At 44.5% G+C, this 22,286-nt stretch overlaps 1 protein-coding gene across 9 annotated transcripts; it reads left to right on the top strand.

Annotated features, from left to right (window-relative positions):
- The first annotated feature begins 1,574 nt into the window (after positions 1-1,574).
- dac (dachshund family transcription factor) lies at positions 1,575-20,912 on the top strand. Of its 9 annotated transcripts, none has more exons than XM_033380118.1 (11): positions 1,575-1,714; positions 3,576-4,649; positions 6,738-6,764; positions 13,131-13,288; positions 14,781-15,188; positions 15,272-15,547; positions 15,733-16,260; positions 16,365-16,448; positions 18,641-18,856; positions 19,066-19,470; positions 19,643-20,912. In XM_033380118.1, the coding sequence occupies exons 2-11, from the start codon at positions 3,763-3,765 to the stop codon at positions 19,774-19,776; spliced, it is 3,123 nt and encodes a 1,040-aa protein (XP_033236009.1). In that variant the 5' UTR covers positions 1,575-1,714; positions 3,576-3,762; the 3' UTR covers positions 19,777-20,912. The 9 variants fall into 9 exon arrangements, with proteins under 9 accessions (XP_033236009.1, XP_033236008.1, XP_033236005.1 ...); XM_033380117.1 differs by lacking the exon at positions 1,575-1,714 and adding an exon at positions 1,721-2,360; XM_033380114.1 differs by lacking the exon at positions 1,575-1,714 and adding an exon at positions 1,721-2,360 and having other exon boundaries at positions 3,308-4,649; positions 13,158-13,288.
- Positions 20,913-22,286: the final 1,374 nt, after the last annotated feature.

The following is a 22,286-nucleotide window of genomic DNA, read 5'->3' as shown; positions in this document are numbered from 1 at the left end:
CACTTGCAATCCTATTTATAAGCATCCGAAAAACGAACGCCCCCAGGCCAAGTCCCCATCAGCACCCCCACCCAGCAAGTGCGAGCAGTGTCACCCAGAAGTATTGCCGCACTCCTCTGAATCGGAAGAACAGCACAAGCTCCAACAAAAACAACAACAAAAGAAGGAAAGAACCGAAATCCAGCAAAGAAATATACAAATAAACGAGAGGAATACGAAACGAATGGGAAACGGAAAAACGGTTGACAACCACAAACGGCATAAAAAACGCTGGAGAGAGAGGAGGAACTCGTACATAGAGAGAGAGTAGAAGAGAGAAAGCACAGCTGTTGCTGTCTCACTCGGTGGCAAAAGTTTAATTCGTTGATGGATGGCGGAAGGGTGGGTGGGTGGAAGGGAGGGAGGGTGCGGTAGGTGATGGTAACGAAAAAGTTTGTCATTTACTTTTTTAATTGAAATTAAAATGCTTTTCCAATAAGAAAATTCGCTGCAGGGCAGCAACAAAAAAAAAACAACAAGAAAACAAAAGAAAAATAAAATGCAAAAGCAGCTGCGCAAACTCTCGGAAACCCGAAGCAGGAACGGGGCCGACCCGAAACATCCTTTTGGAAAATGCATTGCATTTATTTTAATTTACTTTGTGGAAAATGGGGCGGGAGGCTTCCATAGCTGGCGCCCCAAGAAAAAGAACGAAGGAAAAGCAACAGAAAATGCCAAAACAATTGTCATTTGTTTATATAAGGCGGCGCTGTCGGCCATTGGAGTGAGTGAGAGACACGTACAGATCTCCCTCTCTCACTCCCTCACCCACACTATGCAAATATGCTGCTCACTCATGTTTATTGGTTGCAGCCCACCTGAGCTGGCGAGTGAGAGCGAGAGAGTGCGGTGATGGCTGCCAGCGTGGAGGGCGCGCAAGCGAGATAGCATCAGGGCCACGAAAACGAAACGAAACGAAATGGAAACGAAACACACAAATGAAATGAATATATGAACGAATGTGTGTGCGGAACAGAAGAGAGGCAGAGAAACAGAGAACAGAAACAGAAACAGAGCCAGAGCCAAACAAACGAATTGAAAAAATAAATAAAATAAATGTAACTATAGACGACGACGACGCTGGCAGAGCAGCAGAGTGGGAGAAAGAGCGAGGAAGAGCACAGCGAGAACAAGTGTGAAAGAGAGGCAGTTGCGATGAATGCGACAGAGAGAGAGAGAAAGACAGAGAGAGAGAGAGAGAGTGGAACGTCCTTGCTCCTTCGAAACGACTTCTGTGTTTCATTTGTGTGTTTGTCTTTTTATTACGTTTGTCATTCTACTTTTCGGGGTTGCTCTCGCACACACTCACACACACACACACACACGAACACACTCTCAAACAGTGTATGAGAAAGGGAGGGTAGCAAGTGGCAGCATATCAATCGCTTATACCACTCCCCTTTTCCATATGTATGGGTGTGTGCGGGGCAATTCAAAACGTGCAACAAACATTCGTATCTCGTTTTCGTATTCGTATTCATATTCGTATTCGTATTCGTATTCTGGTTTTGCACAATCGCAGATACAGACACGCACACAGATGCACAGACACGTACACACAGATAGCAGTGCTGCTGCTGCTGCCTGCTGCCTGCCTGCTGCCGCTGCTGAAACGATACGAAACGAAACACATTTGGTTCGCCTTTCATTACGAATTTGTCATTCGCAGACGAAGGTAATGCAATAATGCAATAAAATTTTTGCGCGCGCATTTCTCCTCTGCTCTTGGAGGTAGTAGTACTAGTACATAACGGTGGAACGTAGCACAGCGGCCGTGGGTGGGTTAAAAAAATAACACTCGAATTCTGCTGCTGCTCTCTCGCTTTCTCTCTCTCTCCGTCGTGCTGCCGCCTCTCGCTCCATCTCCCTCTCAGTCGCGACGCGTGTGTGCGAGTGTATGTGTGCATCTGTGTGTGGGTGACGATTCCCATTCGAATGCAATTCGTTTTTCGTTGATTTCTCGCAGTCGTCGGCATTTCGTTTGGGGAAGCGAAGCCCCAGCGCAATCAGTGGCAACGTCTCACAATCTCAGTGACACGCCGTCGGTACGGTACACGGAGTCGGGAGTCGTCAACGGACACGTACATTGACACGGACACGGACACACGGGGTCCCCAACAACAATCGAATCGAATCGAATCGCATTCATTCATTCACCAAATCTATATTCAAATATTCGACCAAAATATTCAAATGTCTATCCAACGAAATGGCTGAAACCAAAATTTTAATTCTAAATCTCACCTAAACCAAGTGCGCGTTGTGAGTGTTTTGTGTTGGAGTGTTTTATGTAATATTCAAATTGTTCAGACACAATTAAGGTAAATTACTTATTAGTTCATTATTAGATCAGGTTCATAGCAATCAAAGTAGTAAAATTATGCAAATTAAATCAAATATAGGAGTTAGATCTCTGTCCAACAAAATGTCATAGGAACTAGCCAATGTTGTGGTAATACTTTATCGGAATGACAGTAGCAAAATGAATCAAAAATATTTAAAATTCCATTAGATGCTCAAACTTTTCCAACAAAATAAAGATGTAGGTTTTAAATACAGAATCTAGACGCTGCAAAGGGCTCAAAACATATAGTTTATGAGGCTTAAACAAGTGTTTACTGTTCCAAGAGCTCGAAACTCAATTTAATCAGGTTCAATTATTGTGTTGTATCCGATGGTAACAGGCTTTTCACAATCGAAAATATATATACAAATGCTCTGATCGGCTAGAACTCTCTAAGAATGAAAACCACTTCTTAAAGTCTAGCGGGGCCACGAACTTTCTTTTATAGATATAGAAACTTATGAATATATTTTAATTCCTCAAACAATATCCACAAAATTCCGCTAAAGAGCCCAAATTTCCTAGAAAAATACTGGGTAAAGTTTGTTTGAATAAATCCAATATTTATTCCATAAAAATGTGAGGTAATATAAACAATTATTTATGAGAAATAGTAAAATTCTTCTAGCGATTATTTCGAAATGTTTTCAACCTTTAATTATTCCAGAAATCTGACAAATATAAGTTTCGATACAAAAGTACGCCTAAAACGCAGTTCTCAGAACCACGATTTAGAATCTGATTTCCAATCGAACACGGATATGGACAACAGAACACTAAACCAATAGAGAATCTCCATTAGAATTTACATAAAAAAGTCTCTAATAAATAATTAAAAATCAATTAAAAGTTCATTAATTATTTATCTCTCTCTGTCTCCATCTCTGTGTTTTTGAATTCTTATTTATTATTATTTTTTTGTAGTATACTAAAGAAAAAAAATTACAAATTAGAGAGTAATTAAAACAAAAGGGCAGAAAAACGAAACATAAATCGGTTAATAAAGCCGCTCTCAAAATAACAAACAACAAAAGTGTCGGCCATGATGAAGTATGGATTCTGTGACAAGTGAACAAAGTGAAAAGAACACTAACAGTAATACAGAAATCAATAACAACAACTCAACGACGTTCAACAACAACAACTCAACAACAATCCATACCAATTCAACAACAATCCCCAATAATTACAGGATCAACTTAAGCAACAACCATCCAGCAACGTTTAACCACTATTCAACAACGTTCAACAACAATCAAATCAGAAACTTCAACAACAACGGCAACATCCACAACAACTTAAGCTGCATCGTCCCCAACAATCTTACCTGCAACATTCACAATTGCAGCAGCAACATCATACCAATCCTCACCAGCAATATGAACACCACAGCCATGTTGATGCACCATCAACAGCAGCAGCAGGCCGCCGCCGCGGCAGCAGCAGCAGCAGCCGCCCAACAGCAGCAGCAACAACAGCAACAGCAGCAACAACAGCAGCAGCAACAGCAACAGAACGGCCGCGACGGCAGCAACAGCTCCCGAGGAGCCAACGATGATCGACCCAATGGTAGAAGCTCTCATACGGGACGTGGCTCCAGCTGCTCGCCGGCCAGCTCGCCGAGTCGCCATCCCAGCGCCGTGAGTCCCGTCAGCTCCCTGAATCACTCGATGATGGCCCAAATGCAACAGCAACAGCAGCAGCAGCAGCAACAACAGCAACAGCAGCAACACCATCAGCTGAGTCCCCCGCCGCATGTGGGAGCTGGTGGCATGCCCACGGGCAATGGCTTGCCCGCTGGACTGCCACCGAGAATGCCGCACGGCCTGCCACCGCACTCGCTCGGTCTGCTCAACTCGCTGCAGATGATGCACCATGCCTCGCCGCTGGAGCTGATGGCTGCCGCCCATCACCATGTGCCGCCGCGATCGTACAACTCGCCGCCGCCCATCTCCACCTCCGATCCGAGCGCCAACGAGTGCAAGCTGGTGGAGTACCGCGGCCAGAAGGTGGCCGCCTTCATCATCAGCAACGAGACAATGCTCTGCCTGCCGCAGGCCTTCGAGCTCTTCCTCAAGCACCTGGTGGGTGGCCTGCACACGGTCTACACGAAGCTGAAGCGCCTGGATATTGTGCCCTTGGTGTGCAATGTGGAGCAGGTGCGAATACTCCGCGGTCTGGGGGCCATCCAGCCGGGCGTCAATCGCTGCAAGTTGCTCAGCTGCAAGGACTTTGATGTGCTCTACAGGGACTGCACCACAGCCAGGTACGAATGCACTGAGAGATCAAATACGACAGTTATTCAAATCTCCATCTTTTGATTTGATATCTTATGAGTTAAGGGGTTCTTCATTTCGTGTTCTTAGCTTCTCATTTTGCTGAGTGTATTCCCAGTGCCTAGTTGCATTTCCAGCTCGGGGTTTGCTCTGCAAAATTTTCTCATTTCCTGTTTCCGCTTTAGCCAACTTACGCACTCAACGTGTGCAGCCGATTCTCTGCCCCCTTTCGGCCAAATGCAAATAGTTTGTGCATCGATATCGATTAACACAAGCAATCAAAAAACTTTCGTTTCGCTTTTCCCCTCATTTTCCGATGACATTTGGCGGAAATACGCAATGCAAACGTAACTCCAAGGACCTCCCCTTCAAGACCCAATCGCAATCCCCATTCGTAGGCACTGCACTGCACCCTCGCTTGCTAACTATCCCAAAAGCTGCGTAATTCTTTTGAGCGATTCTAACAATAGTTGGTGAAACAGTTTTTCCAGTTTGTGCAAGTTTTCCCCGCTCGCCGTTGTTGTTGTTCTGTGCACGACGTGTGCGGTGCCCTGTCAGCGCATTTCCGTTCGAGTGGAAAAAACGACAAGCACAAAGCAGAGAAATAGGTTTTACTCGTACTCGTACTCGTACTCGTTTTTTTTTGTTTTGCCTTTTTGTTGTTGTTCATGTAATTGTAATTATTGAGTGGGTTCAGCTAGTGGTGGGGTCTGGCCTGGTACTTGGAGTTGGTTCTGTACAGAAGACAGGAGCTCCTAAGAACCAAAGCTACTGGTTTTGCTGCAGGGAAAAAATACTTGTAGAAGCTGGATCCCCAATAATATTTTCACCTATTTCTGCAGGAATCAATCAGCAATCTAGGCTTTTAAGATCTTATAGATACCTTAAGGAAACTTTTTCAAGGTTTTAAAGAATTTTGAATATGACAGAAAAATCTTCTGAAAAATGCGAAGATCTCTTAAAAATCTATGATTTTTTCCACATTATTTTAAAGAAAATCTTTGGCACTTAAGAGAAGATGAAGAGAAGAAATATAATTATCCGCACTGTGAATCTTTTTTCCGATCACAGCGCAATATTTTCTGGAAATTGAATGTGGTCTTCTGTTGTCCATTTCATTAAAGTAATGACGAAGGGCTTTTTTAAACAGTAACCCACCCAAGAGAGACCCAACATTGAGACATCAAGAGCCAAAAGATTACAACCTTGTATTCCAATATCCCTTTATATTGTTTTTTTTGTTGTGTTTTTTGGTGGTGCTGAGTCCTGCGTTTGTTTACAGTTGGAGTAGAACCCTTCCACAGGCATATACGCGTACTCGCATTGGTAGGACGACCAACCGGCCGGCCGGTCGACTGGTCGACTGTTCGACCACATTGCATTCAATGAAAAACCATCTAGTTAATTATGGAAACGCGGCTGTCAGGGGAAGGAAGCACACCGCACACATGGAGTGTGCTCCAACGTGCACATGCGCTTTGGCTAGAGGATGAACGGAGAGACCCACAGCCAGGAGGCGAGTACATGGCAGACCTCACCGAACCGGACCGGACCAAACCGAACCGAACATGAGGAACAGTTAAAAATGCGGTTAAACCTATTATTAGGTTGAAAAACTTTTGCGCTAAATTGAAACAAGTTGAGGAAACTGAAACGGGTGAAAAAAAGAGGCCCGAAAACAAAAAGGAAAAAAGGGGGAAAACTGCAACCGCTAAAGGCAGTTGGCAGTCGATATAGGAGTCGTATAACCCTCTTCTGCTCCCTCTCTCTCCCTCTCTCCCTCTATCCCGAGGGGGGATAATTACAAATTGTTTGATGGGGCTGTCGGGGGTTAAGGCGTGTGCATTTTCACACCCGCTTGCCCGCCAAAACGTGGATGCATCATCCATTCCATCCATCAATGAAAACTCCCCTCTCAGCGCGTCCACTCCTGTGAGTTACATTGTTTTCGGGGACGGAACTCCTCTGTTTTATTCAGAGTTTCACTCGTTTTTTACTTTTGTTGTTTAAAGCTTACACACACAACGTTTAACAAATTTTGCCTCACTTGTCTCTTTCTCTTCTCTTTTTAATTGCAGATGCCTATCGATCAAGCCACCAGAGAGGTAAACACACAAGTATAATAAAAAAACTATGGCAATAATTTCTCTCCTCCTCCTTTTACTCTTTTTTTTTTTTTAATATTTTTTGTTTTTTTTGTTTTTTGGAAGAAAGAAACGCATCGATTGCATCGTTTTTTTTTCCTACACTTGAGAGTTTTTAGAGCGAAAAGAATTTGTTTATTAAATTAATTAAACTCGAAACGGAAATTGGGCGAGCCGCGAAAATGCGGAAGTTGCAAGGATATTTGAGGGTTAAACAAGAAATAGAGCATGAAAAAAGGGTTTATCCGATAAGAATTTTTGGGTTTCATTTTTGGGAAGTACGGTTATAACGGTGTTAACAGTAGAGCGAACAGGTGAGGGGATTGGATTTTTTATACGCAGATAAAGCGATTGAAACGGTTCTGAAAGATAATCTATGGTCGAGACCAAGGGAAGACAGGAAATCCAATACCGTCTGGGAGTAATTTGATCATTTTTAACTTGAGCTTAACTTTTAGTTTGAACAACTGGGAACAGATCTGAAAAGCGGTCCAAACTAAAGCTGTAATAAATTTAAACTTTAAACTCGATCTAAAAAAACCATAATCTTAATGGAAACCCGAAGAATCGAAACCGAACTGAACAAAAAAAAAAAACTGACGGAAAACACACTAAACCTTCAGTTTAAGCAAAGAAAATAATGCAAAAATCAATTATAAATTATTCCAATTTTATAATTTTTATAATTTTGGGTTTTACTTGGAGCTAATCAAAATTCTCAACTTTTTTCACTCTAAAACACTCTTGAGCTCCCAATCCAATGTTTTTATTCTCCTTTTTGTTCGAAATCGAAAAACTTACGTTGCAATAATTTTTTATTATATTTGTTTGCCTTTGTTGGGGGCTTCTCATATGGCAGCCCACCCCAATAATCATTTTTAGATATATATATACTATAGTTCTTTGTTTTTTTTTCTAATGTGCTCATAATTACGAAAATTATTGACACTGACATTTCATGTGTGTTTGCGTGTGTGTGTGTGAGAGTGTGTTGGCCATAAAAATAATTCTGTCAGCATTTGTGTGTGAGTGGTTCTCTTTGGTTCAGTCAATTTGGTTTTGGCAAATGGCAAACAATTGATTTTGATCACAGTTGACAGTCGCGATCCGAGCCCATACCCATGCCACCACGGGGCTGGCTAAAACGACGTTTAGGCTTCGCGAGCGGCATCGACCAAAGACCGAAAAGGTAACTCTTGAAGGTAACTCCAATGAGCCACAGAAACAGCAACAACTTCAACAACAACGTGTTGTGACTGGGCTGGTGGGCACACCTTTCCACTAAATTGGACTAAACCCCCCCGCCAACCACCGTACTCCGATCCGAGCAGCTTAGAGACCACAACTATGCAAATTGCTCGGGCCAAGTGGAAAAATGTTTTGCAAAAAAATGAATTGAAAACCAATTGATTGATTTGACTTCATTTGGGTTTAATTTGTTGTTAAATTTGTTGGAGCGAATAAGTGGGAGAGTCGGGGGGAGCACGGAGATGATATTGGTGAATAGTTTTGGGATAGTTAGTGGGGGATAAATGGTAGCTAAAAGAAGGTTATTTGACACAAGAATGAAGGATGGTATTCTGTCAACAGATAGAAGTACAGAAAAAAGGTCATCTAGGGGAGGATTATGGGAAAATATTGAAACAAAAATATATAAAATGATGGAATTCAAGTTCCCTAAAAGAAAGTTGTACGCTTTAAGCAAATTACCATTTTAATATGCATTTACGAAAAAACCCAAATCAAAATCAAACAAAATGGCAGAATAAATAGGAATTTTCTCATAAATCTTTCGAATAGATGGAGGCAGAGGTGGGGGGTATTCAAATTGATTACAAATAACTTAACACAAATTACGACAGCACAATGATTTATAATATGAATTTCATATGCATGGCTTTTGTTATACAGATAGACAGACAGACTGTAATTTATGCCATCCAGCAACAACAATACCCGCCGAATGTCTACTGTCGACCGTCGACTGTCGAATGTCTAATCACAAATGACTGACTGACAATCAAGAGATCAACTCCACTCCACAGATCAACGACTCGAATCGACTCCTCAGGCTGTCAAAAACACAAAAAAAAATGTTGCAAGGAAATAGGCGGAGGAAAAAAAAAACAAAAAATTAATTATATTAAATTTCTAAAATAATTCGAGAGTAATTTTGCATATCTTTTTGGTTGAGGTGTGAGTTTTGCATTTTGCAAAATCCGAATTAATTGAGTGTAACCGAAAAACAAAAGCAACATTGTTGTTGCTGAAGGGGCTTCTGTTCAATCTAAATGTAGCAACAATAGTTCAATTTATTTGTAAAATAATTACAGAGAGCCCCACTCCAAGACAAAACTGCACCCAGCATTCATATACGAGTATATTGTATATTGTAGCATATATGTCTGTATATTCTCTCATCATCATGAGATCCAGCTTCAGGGAGGAAGAGCAGCAGGAGGAGGAGGAGCTGTACGAGTGCCGTGGAGGCAGTCAGTCTTGAGTGGCTCTCAAACCCATTGTTGGTGTGGCATGTTTGTAACTATTTTTTTTTTTGTGGCTTTGTATTAGTTTTTTTGTTGCGAACTAAATGAGTTATTAGCACGCCAATTGAAAATTCAAGTGAGTGTGGAAAACCAACGGCAAAGCCAAGAAATCTGCATTAATATATATACTAAAATAAATACACGTACTTTTGAGGTTGGTCCAGGGGCCGCGGCAAAGAAAATTATATGGAAAACTTTGCCAAGAAAGAAGGCCACCCAAAATTGGTAATTAGCATATAAACTGGCTTTAAATATTTCACTGGGAAAAAAAAAACACTAGAAGAACTATATTTCATGCTAGTGTGAATTAGTGGGGAAAAAAGTGTGAATAATTTTTGAAACTTGAAAGAAAATTTCGTGGGCTTAAGGAGGTTCTTGCTTGTTGAATGGAACTGAAGAAATGGTTTATAAATTTTGATGTTTATAAGGTTTGGATAAGTACGAGTAATATGCTGTTATAACCCTTAGTTCACCTCTTTCGATATATTACATTTCAATCACTACTCTTACCGCCATTTGCCATTTCCCATTGCCATTTCTAATGCCAATACTCTTACCATAGTAATTTGCAATGGCAATTGTTTGGGACAATCTGTAATAGTTGAGAATTTCTATTCCGCTATGTGGTTTATCATTTGGTGAAGCGGCGCAGGCCGCAGTTCCCGGAGCGGAGTCCAAACCCCACAATTAGCATTGGAGATAACTTTGGGTCGTATCCCCTGCTCGGGCCGGGCCCTCTGGCAATCGGTCTCGGTCTCTGTCTCGGGCGAATGCCATGTCATTTGTACATTTGCATGTCATTTAACAATGAACACAAAAGTTGACCAGGCTGTGGCACAGGCACCCAGCGATGTTGGCAACGTTGTCTGGTTTGCGTAAATGCAAATTCCAATAACATTTATTGTTAACTGAAAGAAATTCGAGCCCACTTCAAGCGGAGCACAGGAAGACCAAGAACAAGACGAAGACGAAGGCGAAGGCTTCTTTCTGAGAAATTGTTGTCGGTTGTGTCGCCTCGAAAGCGGCTTATAGACAAATGGCAGAGGATTGCCAGGCGCGAATCAATTTGAAGCTATAAATTCAATTAAAATTCTGCCCGAGCACTCATTCAAACGCGTAATTGCGAATATGGAAATTGTGTGGCGGGCAAGTTTTAATTGTCGGTCGGTCGATCGGTCAATCGCATTGATTTAGTTGCCGGCAAACACGCTCCCTAGCCACAAGGTGGCAACTTGGCCATAAATATAATTGATTTGCCAATTTGCAGCCTTAGCAGCCGTAGCAGCCGGGCTCGCGAGTCCAACCGGAGGAGTCTCCGGATAGACCCCTGGGGCAGTGGGTTAACCTCAGAGAGCGCCGAGTCGCCTTTCCGCTATTCATTCGTACTCGAATCGGAGCTGGAGCTATCCGTGCGTTGGATTTATGCAACTTGTGCCGCTGTCGATCCTGCCCCATTTGAGTGGCACAGTTAGCACAGTTTGGCGCATATTTTGGCGGCTGTTGCTCAAGCCCCGGCCGCAAGTCAATAATTAACAACTCAGCTATCCCTTGATTATTGAAATATATGAGTACGAGTGCGAGTTCGAGTACCACTACGAGGGGACGTTCGTCTCGAGTTCGACTGCTCACAGCTGCAAACAGGTTCAGGTTTTCTGTTTGTTGTTGCTGGGTTTGTGGCAAGTCTGAGCCTCTGAACCGGTTGTACGCTACGCGAATGGTTTTCATCTCCTTTTCGCTCATTTGCTTGCCACTTGGTTGTGGCCAAAGCGACTATTTTGACAAATTGTTGTTTATTCCTGACTAAACGTTTGCCTCGCCGAACGCGAAGAAATGAAAAATGACAAATGACATTTGTGGCGAGTGACAACAACAGTGCGGCATAAATTAGCCAAGTGGCAGTGGGATTTGGTGCCTCTGGATGCCATGCATTCGAGGTATTTTGCAGGCTTGTTCGGGCTTATCCGTTTGGATAATTAGATTATTACTAAATTAGACCCAATTTAATGTTAGTTGTAATCTAATTGATCTGAAAATGGTTGTAACTATTTATCCGGATTTATCCAAAGTTATCCGTAGTTATCCCTTCTCTCACGTCATCATTCTCTGACTGTTACGCAAATTTCGCAAAACTGTTTGTCCAAGCTTATCCGAACCCTATCCGAATGACATATTCCAACGAAGGCCCCGAATTTGCTGGACAGGACAAACATGTCAGCGGCACAGCAACCCCAAAACTTTCCAATGAAAGTGCCTGCCCCAACCCACATTTCATAATAAATCCATCAACATCTTCAATGTTTTTTTTTTGCACGTCACCGACTGGAACAGAGCGGCCTTCCGATTAGATCCCAAAAAACACTTTCGCTGAACCGAAAGAGAATCTTGTGGAATGATTCATTCTGTGGGGCGCCTCTTTACACGACCCACGGCGAGGGGCTAAGACAACAATTCAGAAGTTTGTTTGTCATTAAACGTTTAAAGGAGCACAATTAAAATCCCGCCACAAATATTTATTGTGGAAATATGTAACTGCAAATATTTGCCGATTCGTTATCCAGTGTACGCACAATTACAAATGCTATCGTATCGCATAGTATAGTATCGTATGGTTCATCGTTTCGCCATACTTGTACGATCTTTGTGCTACCCGTGTTTATTTGCCTTTGTCTTTGGCTCTGACTCTGCCTCCGTGCAACGGGGGGGCACCTGTTTACCCCCGACAAACATTGAATGAAGATTCCATAATTTAATTGCCAGCAGCCATCTGGAAGTGCTGCCCCCCCTTCATCTGGCTTGGGCCAGCTGGGGCCCCGGGATCGTTCTATTTGCCCAAGTCTTGGCTCTCCCCTCTCGTAGTATTTGCTGCAGTTTAAGTTTCTTTCTCTCGGTGGATGGGTGGGGTTTTATCTCTTGTTTGTCATAATTTCCACCCGCTGCGCCAAGTTGTTTATGCCTTTTCGGTTAACTATTTAGCTTAACCTGCGTCAAGTATTTGCCCAAGACTTATTTAAATATTTTATATACAAATAGCAGCAATTGCGGGCATAAATTACTAGAAAAATAGTTGAACTCTTTTTTTTTGTTTTTTTTTTTTTTGTACGCTCTTTGTGGCCCGGGCTCTTTATTATTTTTGTTGCTGCTTTTTGGTTGTACATTTTTTTATGGCCGATAATTAAAATGGTAGCACGTTTCTTTACCTCTCGTTTTGGCCTTTTTATTTGTCCCAAGTCAACGGGGGTGCTCCGCAGAGTTGCTCAAAGCTTAATTAGGGAACGAGTCGGTGTCGGAGAAGCCTAAAATTCGCATGGCCAAGAGTGTTGTGGGAGCGGCAGAAATATGACTTGGTAATAGATTCGAAGACGCGCGAGATTCTTTGGAAAAGTTAAGCAATCAGTCAGAGATACAAGTCAAGGAATTATAAAATATTGTAGACTCGTTTTATGGACTCCCAGGACGCTTTGTGGCTTTCATGTTTATGGATTTGTTCACTGAATCGCCATATAATTTAATTAAATCATGTACGAGTAGTACTCTTTTTTGGTCATTTAATTTTTGTTTCGTTTGCACTTTAAAACCTCTCAAGTTATTGATATATCTACTTATGTACGTGTATATTTCATTTGGAAATGCAATAGCACACTGCATTCAGCATTCGTAATACCAGATCTATTCCCATTCCCATAATAACAACATCTTTGCTGAACTATGATCAATGTGCTAAGGCATTTGGTTTTTTTTGTACTGATACCAAGAAAATTGTCCATTACTTTCAACCCAACAGTAACTCTCTGCAATTCCGCAGTTCCAGACCGGGTAGACCGCCCAAACGAGGACCCGTGGGTCTCTCCCTGCCGCCCAGCCATCTATCCCAGCATCCGCAGCTGAAGAAGCATCGCCTGGACAACGGCGACTATGCTTACGAGAATGGCCATATTAGTGGTAAGTGAAGTGAAGTGAAGAGATGCCGAAGAATCTGTTGATTCTGCTTTCCCATAAACCCTGCTTACGATATTTTCCCACTTGCCAATTGGGGATGAGGAGACTCTCTCACAATTGAGTGGCATGGCCGGGAGCGCCACGAATTCGCATTCGAATGGTAATGAAATCATTTCGAGATTGGCCAAAAAACTTGCTTTCGGGCCTGGCTCTCTGCTGCCGCCATTTGTGATTTGTGTGGCTCGATGATTACTACTTACAGCTGCCAAACGAAAAGCAGCAGATACAGATACACTGCGCCTCGAAGTACCACGTTCCCAGAGAGCGGGAACACAGATAAATGGCAGCCAAACGGCAAACAGCAAACGGCAATCAAGTCAAATTCCAATGCGGACTGCCTTATGATTTGTACAGGAAATCGCATTCAGCTGAAATTTTCGAATTGAATGTGTATCGTGTTGTATCTGTATCTGTAATTATGATAAGTACAGGCGGACTCGCATTTAATTGATTTTTTTTTTACATACTCGTATTTCTCTATGGCTTTCGAGAGCCTGACAACTGGGTCCACGCCCCTTTCTATTAATGTGTCCGAGACGCACAATATTGAAAGATACTACTTGAAAGGCCAAATCGAAAGAAATCTCATTTTCTTTTTCTTCAGAACGATGTGCCGCCGGCGCCTTCTGTACCAAAAAAAAAAACCGATCCTAACTTGAGAAAAAAGTTTTTGTGCCTCGTCATCAGGCGGCCTTAAAGAAAAGGTTCTTTGAGTGAATTATGGGGCGTTGATTCTTGAGTGATATTGCATTATTAATATAAAATACAACAACAACAACAACAACAAGAAATACTCTCCACCAACAACTGTTGTAGAATATATAAATTTGTTAACTGCACTTTCGTTGGACCGGACCCAGGGTTTAATTGCATTTTGTGGAGAGAAAAAAAGAAAGAAAGAGTTTTTCACCAAAGTTTTAATTGCATTCCGCATTTTCTATTAAATTAAGCAATTTACTAAATGTTCAAGCATTTAATGGCATACTAAATTGTCAAGCCATCTATACATATACATACACATATACATATATACACGCACACACACCCACACCCACAAGCAACAAAAGAGTATGGCGCTGTGAATGGAGGAGGTTGGCGTGTGTGTTTTTAGCTGTTGTGTTTAGTCTGGCAGCTCAGACAATATACATGCTATATATAGGTAGGTATATATATCGTATATACCTATACCTGTGCGGCTATCTGCATAGACATCATGGACAGGAACAGGTGTCTGCTGGGCGAGCCATCAAAATGAAAGGCAAATATTGTTGAGGAGCGACAGAACACATTGAATGCATTTGTAAATTAAACAATTTACCCAGGCAGCTACTAAATATTGATTAATTTCAAGAGATGGTCTAGAGAGATGGCGTAGAAACCTTCTAAAATGCATTCCTTAATTCCCTTTGCTCTCTCTCTCTCTCGCGCTTTACAGATATGAATCGATTGGAGAAGTCGCCACTGCTGGCTAATGGCTACAATCCGCCGCCCATCAATCACATGGCCTTTATGCAAATGAATGCCCATCATCCTGGGGCGGCGGCTCTGATGTCTCCTGGCATGCCTCCGCATGGCCTGCATGCTCGTCCCGAGAGCCAAATGCTGAAGGCCGCCGCCCAGAATGCCGGCATGTCGGCTGCCAATATGGATGCGCTTGCCCGCTCTGGGATCTGGGAGAATTGCCGAGCTGCCTATGAGGATATTGTCAAGCATTTGGAGCGTTTGCGGGAGGAGCGAACGGACGAGCGGCAGCAGGTGATGGGCGTCAGTGGCGCCGTTGTGGATCGCGTGGGTCATGTCATAGTGGGCGATGTGAAGCCCAGGGATCTCAGTTCAAGGAATTGTGAGTATAGCCAGGAATAGGCCAAAAACCATCAGTTCCATTAGCTAATTCCCAATCAATATGGTTTCGCCCCCTTTCCATAGGCTCCCCCACGCGCCAGAGTCCGGTGTTAAATCTAAGCAAATCCGGCGGCAACACCGATCATGGTGGCAGCAACTGTGATGCCGGCAGCGAGCGTAGCGACTGCCACTCGGTGGCAGGATCCGCAAGGGGCTCGCGCAGCGTGGACGAGGGCAGTCGCAGTGGCGGCGTTGGCGGTGGCATCATCGGCGTGGAGGACGACGAGGAGGAGGAGGAGAACCTGAGCGACGAGAATCAATCCGAAGCCGATGAACGCTGCCTGGCCAAAGACGATGAGGGTGAGTAGACTTTGCACAAGCGACAAGCGACGAGGATGTGCCACATGCGATATGTGACACGCGCGATAAGCGATAACCGATAACAATGACAACCGACTGAGTGACTGACTAAGTGAATGACTCTGTGTGTTCTCTTTCTCCATCTCCATCTACATCTCCATCTCGGTATCCATCTCTTCTGCCAGATTTGAGTGACACGGAACGTGATAATCTGTCCACGGGTTCGGCGGCCGCCGCCGCAGCAGCAGCCGCGGCAGCAGCGCACCTGCACCAGCATGCAGCAGCCGCCTCGCACCACCATCAGGCAGCAGCGGCGGCAGCCGTGCACCACCTCGGTGTGGTGCCGCAACGCGGCTCCCCTTCTGCGGAGGCAGCCGCTGCCGCCGCCCTGCAACATCAGCGCGCCCTCAACTACTCGCAGCTGGCGGCAGCCGCTGCGGTGGCCAATGGGGCAGGTGCTGCTGTGGTCAATGGTCCGCCTGGCGCCGTGGGCGGTGGCGCCCTCACCCCCAACGAGGCGCTGATGGCGGCTAACGATGCCACCGCTGCAGCAGCCCTGGCCGGCGGCCTGGCCCTGGGTCCCCTCGGCATCGATGCCCACGCCGCTGTGCCCGCTAGCTCCACGGAGACGCTGCTGCGGAATATCCAGAGCCTGCTCAAGGTGGCAGCCGATAATGCCCGTCAGCAAGAGCGTCAAATCAGCTACGAAAAAGGTGAGTTGAGGCGGCAATATGGAAAGTGCTGGCTGTGGTCTGCGGTCGTGCCGAAGCTGACCTTAACTAATCCTCTTTCCTGGTCTTGTTTCTTTCCTTTGTAGCTGAGCTCAAGATGGATGTTCTGCGAGAGCGTGAGGTGAAAGATTCGCTGGAGAGACAACTGGTTGATGAGAGGAAATTGAGAGGTGAGCTAGGGGCGAAAGAAACGGGAAAGCTGGGAATAGACAAAGCGTTCTAGAGGGTGATGATTCCCAAAAGAACGCTGGAGTGATTGAAAATATATTGCCCTAAACTTGTGGGGGATTTCACCTTAAAATTCTGCATACCCTAGTCGAGAGGCATTTGATGAGCCATCCCTAGTTTGTGGAGCCAATCAGCCTTGACAGTGTCCACAGATCCACATTTAGTTGCCAGAGTGCGCTGTGGAGCTCTGGAGCTCTACTCTGCTCTGTGCCTATGCCAATTCCAATCGTGCGCGCTTAATGCAAACTGACTCAAATGACAATGACACCTGATATGCCGACTGTCTGCCCCGTTTCCACAGCCGCTGCCCCCACTGCCACTCCCCTTGGCGCTGTGGTGGTCGTCGCCAGGCTGCTGCTGCTGCTGCTGCTGCAAAAAAGGGTTTTAAGGGTCAGGCTGCCGCCGTTCCGTGGCGTTCTGTCCTTGTCTTCGGGGCCTTTTTCAACAGAAATCACAATTCAAATGAATTTAATATCATTTCATTATTTAGTTACACTCGAATGATTGGCAAAAAGTAGCAAGATGTGGCAAGACGACGATGACGATGACGAAAGGGGAGTCATTGGTCCTGGCTCCGGGGTCCGTGGTCCGGGCTTAAGAATGTGGAATCTGAGTTGCTTTCGATTACAGGCAGAAAGTTGAGAGCTGAGAGCTGAGAGCCAGAGAAATCTTTTAATTGGTTGTTGTTCTCGAAAGACCTTAAAAGGGTTGTCAGGGTTTGTCAAGGGGTGGCGGCGGCGATGGGGAAGAACTAAGCCTAATTGAGAGCCAGATTGAACGGGGGGTAACCATTGAGCCAATTATGCAAGAAAAAGCTCCAGAGCAGGGCTGCCAATCGATATGTTTATAAATCGATTAGCTAGAAATTCGGTACTCAATTTGGTAATACACCAATTACTGGCCTAGTACTCGATCGTTTAGCCATTAACCACATGTGTGCCACAAATTGATCTATATATCAGGCGATAGAATGGCCCCCGACCGACCACTGAAGTAGCTTAAATCATGGACAACCCTCAAATTTGGAAGCCGCCATTGAAACAACCAAAAGAAACACAGAGCTCCACCCAAAAACTTTAGAATTACAAAGGGAAGGAACCAGGGCAAAAAGCACGAGTATAATTGCCCACCGACTGACCGACCAGGCTATAACTCAGTGCCTCTCTCTCGCTCTCTCTCTGTCTCTCTCTCTCTGTCTCTGTGTTACTTTGTGTGTACTGCCCCACCAGAGACCAGAGAAAATTATGCACTTGGAATAGTGGAAAAAGGCAGCGCATAAATCAGCAAACGAAACGAAACGAAACCAAAGTAAAGTCGACTCGACTCGAATCCGAAATGAAAATTGCATGCAACTATGCAAAATGCCACACAGGCACATAGACATCTAATTGCAACTAATAATAACGCCGGCGATAAACATCTGGCTGGAACATGGGCACCAACAATTGGCCATTTGCAATGGGAGCGACTCTGGAGAGCCGCGTGGGTGCTCTCGATGCCATGCCATGAACTCCACTTCATTCCATTCCGAGGCGATCTGATTCGATCCTCGGTGAAATTCAATATGCCTGAAACATAGTTTTGATGTGGCTCTGCTTGATCTGCTCTGCTTGTGGGCACTGATCGTGGCTGTGGCTGTGGCTGTGGCTCCACCCTCAAAACGGCTGTCACCACGCTTCACTGCATCGATCGACATCGACGATCAGGTCGAGTCTTTGCTATTTTTCGTTTCTATAACTCGCGATCTGGAATGATTGCAAGTCGGGATCAATAAGCATAATTGCGCCCACACACACGGCCGGATGCGCAGTTGAATTGGCACGGGCATGGGCATGGGCACGGGGCAACAAGCCAGGGAAACCCAGGGAAACGATTGAATCGATCAAATTACCAGTTACCAGCAACAGTTCTCGAGATCAACATCACGATCTAACGATGATTCGGTTTATGGGCTCTGTTCTGTCTTCTGGTCTGCTGTCTGCTCTTTTTGCCATTTCCATGGAAGGAATTTGGAGGCTCTCAGTCCTTAAAGATGGCTCTTGGAGTGGGCTTGGGTTTTAGGTTACGCTTTGGAACGAGGCTTTATTATTTGTACTAATCCTTCGAATCAATTTCGTGTTTTCTTTTCTTGCAGTGCTGTACCAAAAGCGCTTCCGACGAGAGCGCAAGATCCGCATTCGCTACCAGCAGCAGCTCGGTGGCGGCCCCAAGATTAGCAGTTCGAGTGCCAATGGGAATGGCGGGGGCGCCTGCAGCGACGCGGAGGTGTGCGGCGGCGGCAGCAGCGTCAGCGACGTGAAGTGCCACAACAGCAGCAGCAATAGCCGCGACGGCGTCGAGGCGCTCAAAGGTAAGTGGCAGGGGCAAGGACAAGCACAACGCATGGCTAACAGACCCCCACCCACTCCCACACCCACACCCACTGCCACTGCTCTCTCTGGCCCCACCACACCACACCACACCACTCCCTATCCCCAAACTGCTTCCCCCGCTCCACACCCTGCGCCCTACGCTTTTCTAACCAACACAGCGCCCTCTGCTTTCCCTCTTCCCCCATAGACAACGACGGCGGCAGTCGCGGCGGCAGCGAAAAGTCTGACAAGTCCCTCAGCTCCTCCTCCTGTGATGTGACCGGCCACGTCACGGCCTCCACTGCAGTCGCAGCCTGCTCCGAGTCCCCCACCCACTTCAAGCGCGAGCCGCACTCCGACCACGAGGGATCCATGGAGCGCCAGCCCCGCGCCAGCTCCGGCCCCGAGGACGAGCCGCGCTGCGGCAGTCGCGAGCGGGACGAACGGCCTCCCAGCGCTGCTGCCGTGGCCGCCGCAGCCGCTGCGGCTGAGGGTAGCCTGGCCGCAGCAGCGGCGGCGGCAGCAGCGGCCGCTGCCAGCAACGGCAAGGGTCCGTGGAGCTATCCGGGCATCGATCTGATGGCCACGGGGGCCTTCTGGCAGAACTATTCCGGTAAGTTTCTGAAGGGGAAAATCTCTATATATTTTTGAGGGAAATTAGTCTATGGAGAGACCAGAATGTGGCGGAATCTTAGAGGGATTGAGAGGGATCTTTAGTAGGTTATATTAATGTCCAGATGACCCTTAACCTTTCCCTTTTCTTCTGCTTTTTGTGTCCCTTGCAGAATCTCTAGCCCAAGAGCTGGAAATGGAGCGCAAAACGCGTGCCGCCAACGCCGAGCGGGATGTGAAGAGTCCGCTCTCAGAGCGTCCGACGGCCTACTACAAGAACTCGGTGCTCTTCGGCAGTGCCAACTAATCCCAGTCCCAACCGAGACCAGGCGAGGTAAGCGAAGCTCCGGGTGGCACGTGGCAAGGACGACATACATGATCTCAGAGTGCAATCCAGGCGGCGGCTGCTCTTGAGTGGGAGGTGGAGATACATTTGTAAATATCAAACCTAAGAGTAATGAAGTAGAAATTGAGAATTTTGAACGTTGCAAACGTTGGAGCGGCCATTTTGTATATAGATCGTATATAGAGAACTTCCGCTTAGATCAAATAATCCCCAGTTGTATATAGAAAGCAGATACGAAAGACTTTTGATGTTCGGAAAGCACTTGAAGTTGGCATAGACCTAGCATTTAGCATCCCCCCCTTCAGAACGCCCCCCGAAAAACAGAAGGAATACCATTTTTAGCATTGCTTATAAACACACTACGATATAGCTTCAATTTGAGTATGAGTATATACCACATGTAACTGCATATATATGTATGTGTATGTATGTATGGATGTGTCTGTGTATGTGAAACCTAAAGATACAATATACTTAGATATGGTACATTTTACGAGCCGCTTTTTAGTGTTTTAAATGATTTAATTTACGACGTACGAGTACATTTTTTAAAGCTAAGATTTTAATTTATTCACTAGCCTAGCGCAGGAGTGCATTAAGCCCGTAATAAGTACTAAAAAAAGGATAGCGTCTAATACAAAATTAACTTCAAGTATTTCACTTGCCTAGGCACTAAACAATAATTCATATTATACATATATCTAATGATAAATATTAATGAAACAAAATAATAATAAACGCTAAACAAAAACAAAAACAAAAAACAAAAACCACTTGTATGCCCGTCATTCAAAAATATGTTACAAAATACGAAAAAATTGAGATAAAAATATATATATATATAAAAAAAAGAATGGAAATTAAAAACTATTTAAACGCTTCATATGCTATTATATATACACCCTATATATAGTATATATACACACACATTAACTTTAGTCATAACAATAGTCAAAGGACAGATACAGATACAACGCTCCATCAACAATGGCGGCCCGAATATTGTGCAACATTTCGCCGCTCGCTGCAAAAACACAGAAAATTATTACAATAAATACGATTAAAATAATACAGCAACAGACAGCAGACAGCAGACAGCAGACAAAAAGGCAACAAGAAACAACAACAACAACCTAACAAAATGGGAAAAAGTTTAAAAATAATATATAATAATAAATTATTATTGCAAAAATAATAAAGCCATAAAACGTTGTTTTCATTTCATTTTTTGTTGATGGCCCCAAATATTAACCAAAATCATTTTTGAGTTATTAACACTTTTAACCGAAGTTGTTTAAAGCGTTAATGGGTTTTCGAATTGGCTGGAAAATGATTGCCAGATGGTGAAAAATGGTTTTTTTGATTGAATTGGGTCGTATATGGAGTAAAAGATTGAAGTGCTGCTTTTGGTTAATCTGGAAGAAAAGTGAGTTGAAAGATGGCTTACATTTCCTTTTTTTGTATTGTGCTTTGAAGTCAAGCTTTAAGATATCAAAACTCATATGATTCGTTGCTGAAGCCCATTAAAAATTGCTCAAATTAGAATTAAATTAAGGGCGGCAAAAGATGTACCCACAGGAAGTACCAGTCTACCAGGGATTTGTTTAGTACAGCTTCCATTAGGCATTGTTGGACTGAACAAAAACCATTTTGGCTCTCATCCTCAATTTGATCTAACATATGCCAACCCACCAGTCTATGCGAATCCGATTTAGCATTTAATTATAGCACAGAGGCAGACGATCATCAAGTGAGCGTGAGAGACCCGAAAAAACGTCGACGAATCCAATCGATCAGCGAACCCCAAACGCAAAATTGTTGCGCGCGCCAGAGACCGGACCAGGTCTTCGCTTTGGACAGTTATCGATCCGTAAAAAACGTACGACTATACATACGCCAGATGATGATTTATGCGTCTGGCTTAAGGGGATCAAATCACCACGGATCAGCTCTCAATCTTGATGTGAGCAGATTTGCCAGCCCAAAAGATACATAGATACTCGTACGCGGCAGAAAGGAGAGAGAAGAGAGGCAGAGGTAGCATACAGAAACAGAAACTGCATATTGTGATTATGATTATTGGTAAATTATATTTAATTTACAGTTAAACGATCACGTATGTACGCCAAAGGCCCCGCGCAGATCTGAAGAGCAGCCGTAAAATGGTTTCGTCGGCTCCAAAAAATATTCCTCTCTCTACAACTCCCGATCCCAATCCCAGTCCCAGTCCGAGTCCGAGTCCGACTTGACCTCAATTATCGATTTAACTTTATTATTGGTTTTGATTTGGACTTTTTGATTTTCGGGGCGCATCTCGGCCGGGGCTCTGGCTGCAAAAAGTTGAAATTAAAAGGAATGCTGTTGATTGCTAGGTTCGCCCCAAAGGAGGAGGACGAGGACGTATCTCCTCGGACGTATGTGTCGCTGTTGCTGTCGCTGTGGCTGTCTCGAAGTCCGAGCCAGTGGAGCAT

This window comes from Drosophila pseudoobscura, chromosome 4 (assembly GCF_009870125.1).
Source record: "Drosophila pseudoobscura strain MV-25-SWS-2005 chromosome 4, UCI_Dpse_MV25, whole genome shotgun sequence".
NCBI lineage: Eukaryota > Metazoa > Arthropoda > Insecta > Diptera > Drosophilidae > Drosophila > Drosophila pseudoobscura.
The sequence above is the reverse complement of the archived record's forward strand: the minus strand, read 5'-3'. Positions and strand labels throughout refer to the sequence as shown.

What these genes read in the sequence shown, in the direction of transcription:
- dac (XM_033380112.1), top strand. Translation starts at nt 3,436, where the DNA reads ATGGATTCTGTGACAAGTGAACAAAGTGAAAAGAACACTAACAGTAAT. An exon ending in AGGGACTGCACCACAGCCAG is followed by an intron (nt 4,650 to 6,737) that starts GTACGAATGCAC and finishes TTTTAATTGCAG; the next exon opens with ATGCCTATCGATCAAGCCAC. An exon ending in GGATCTCAGTTCAAGGAATT is followed by an intron (nt 15,189 to 15,271) that starts GTGAGTATAGCC and finishes CCCTTTCCATAG; the next exon opens with GCTCCCCCACGCGCCAGAGT.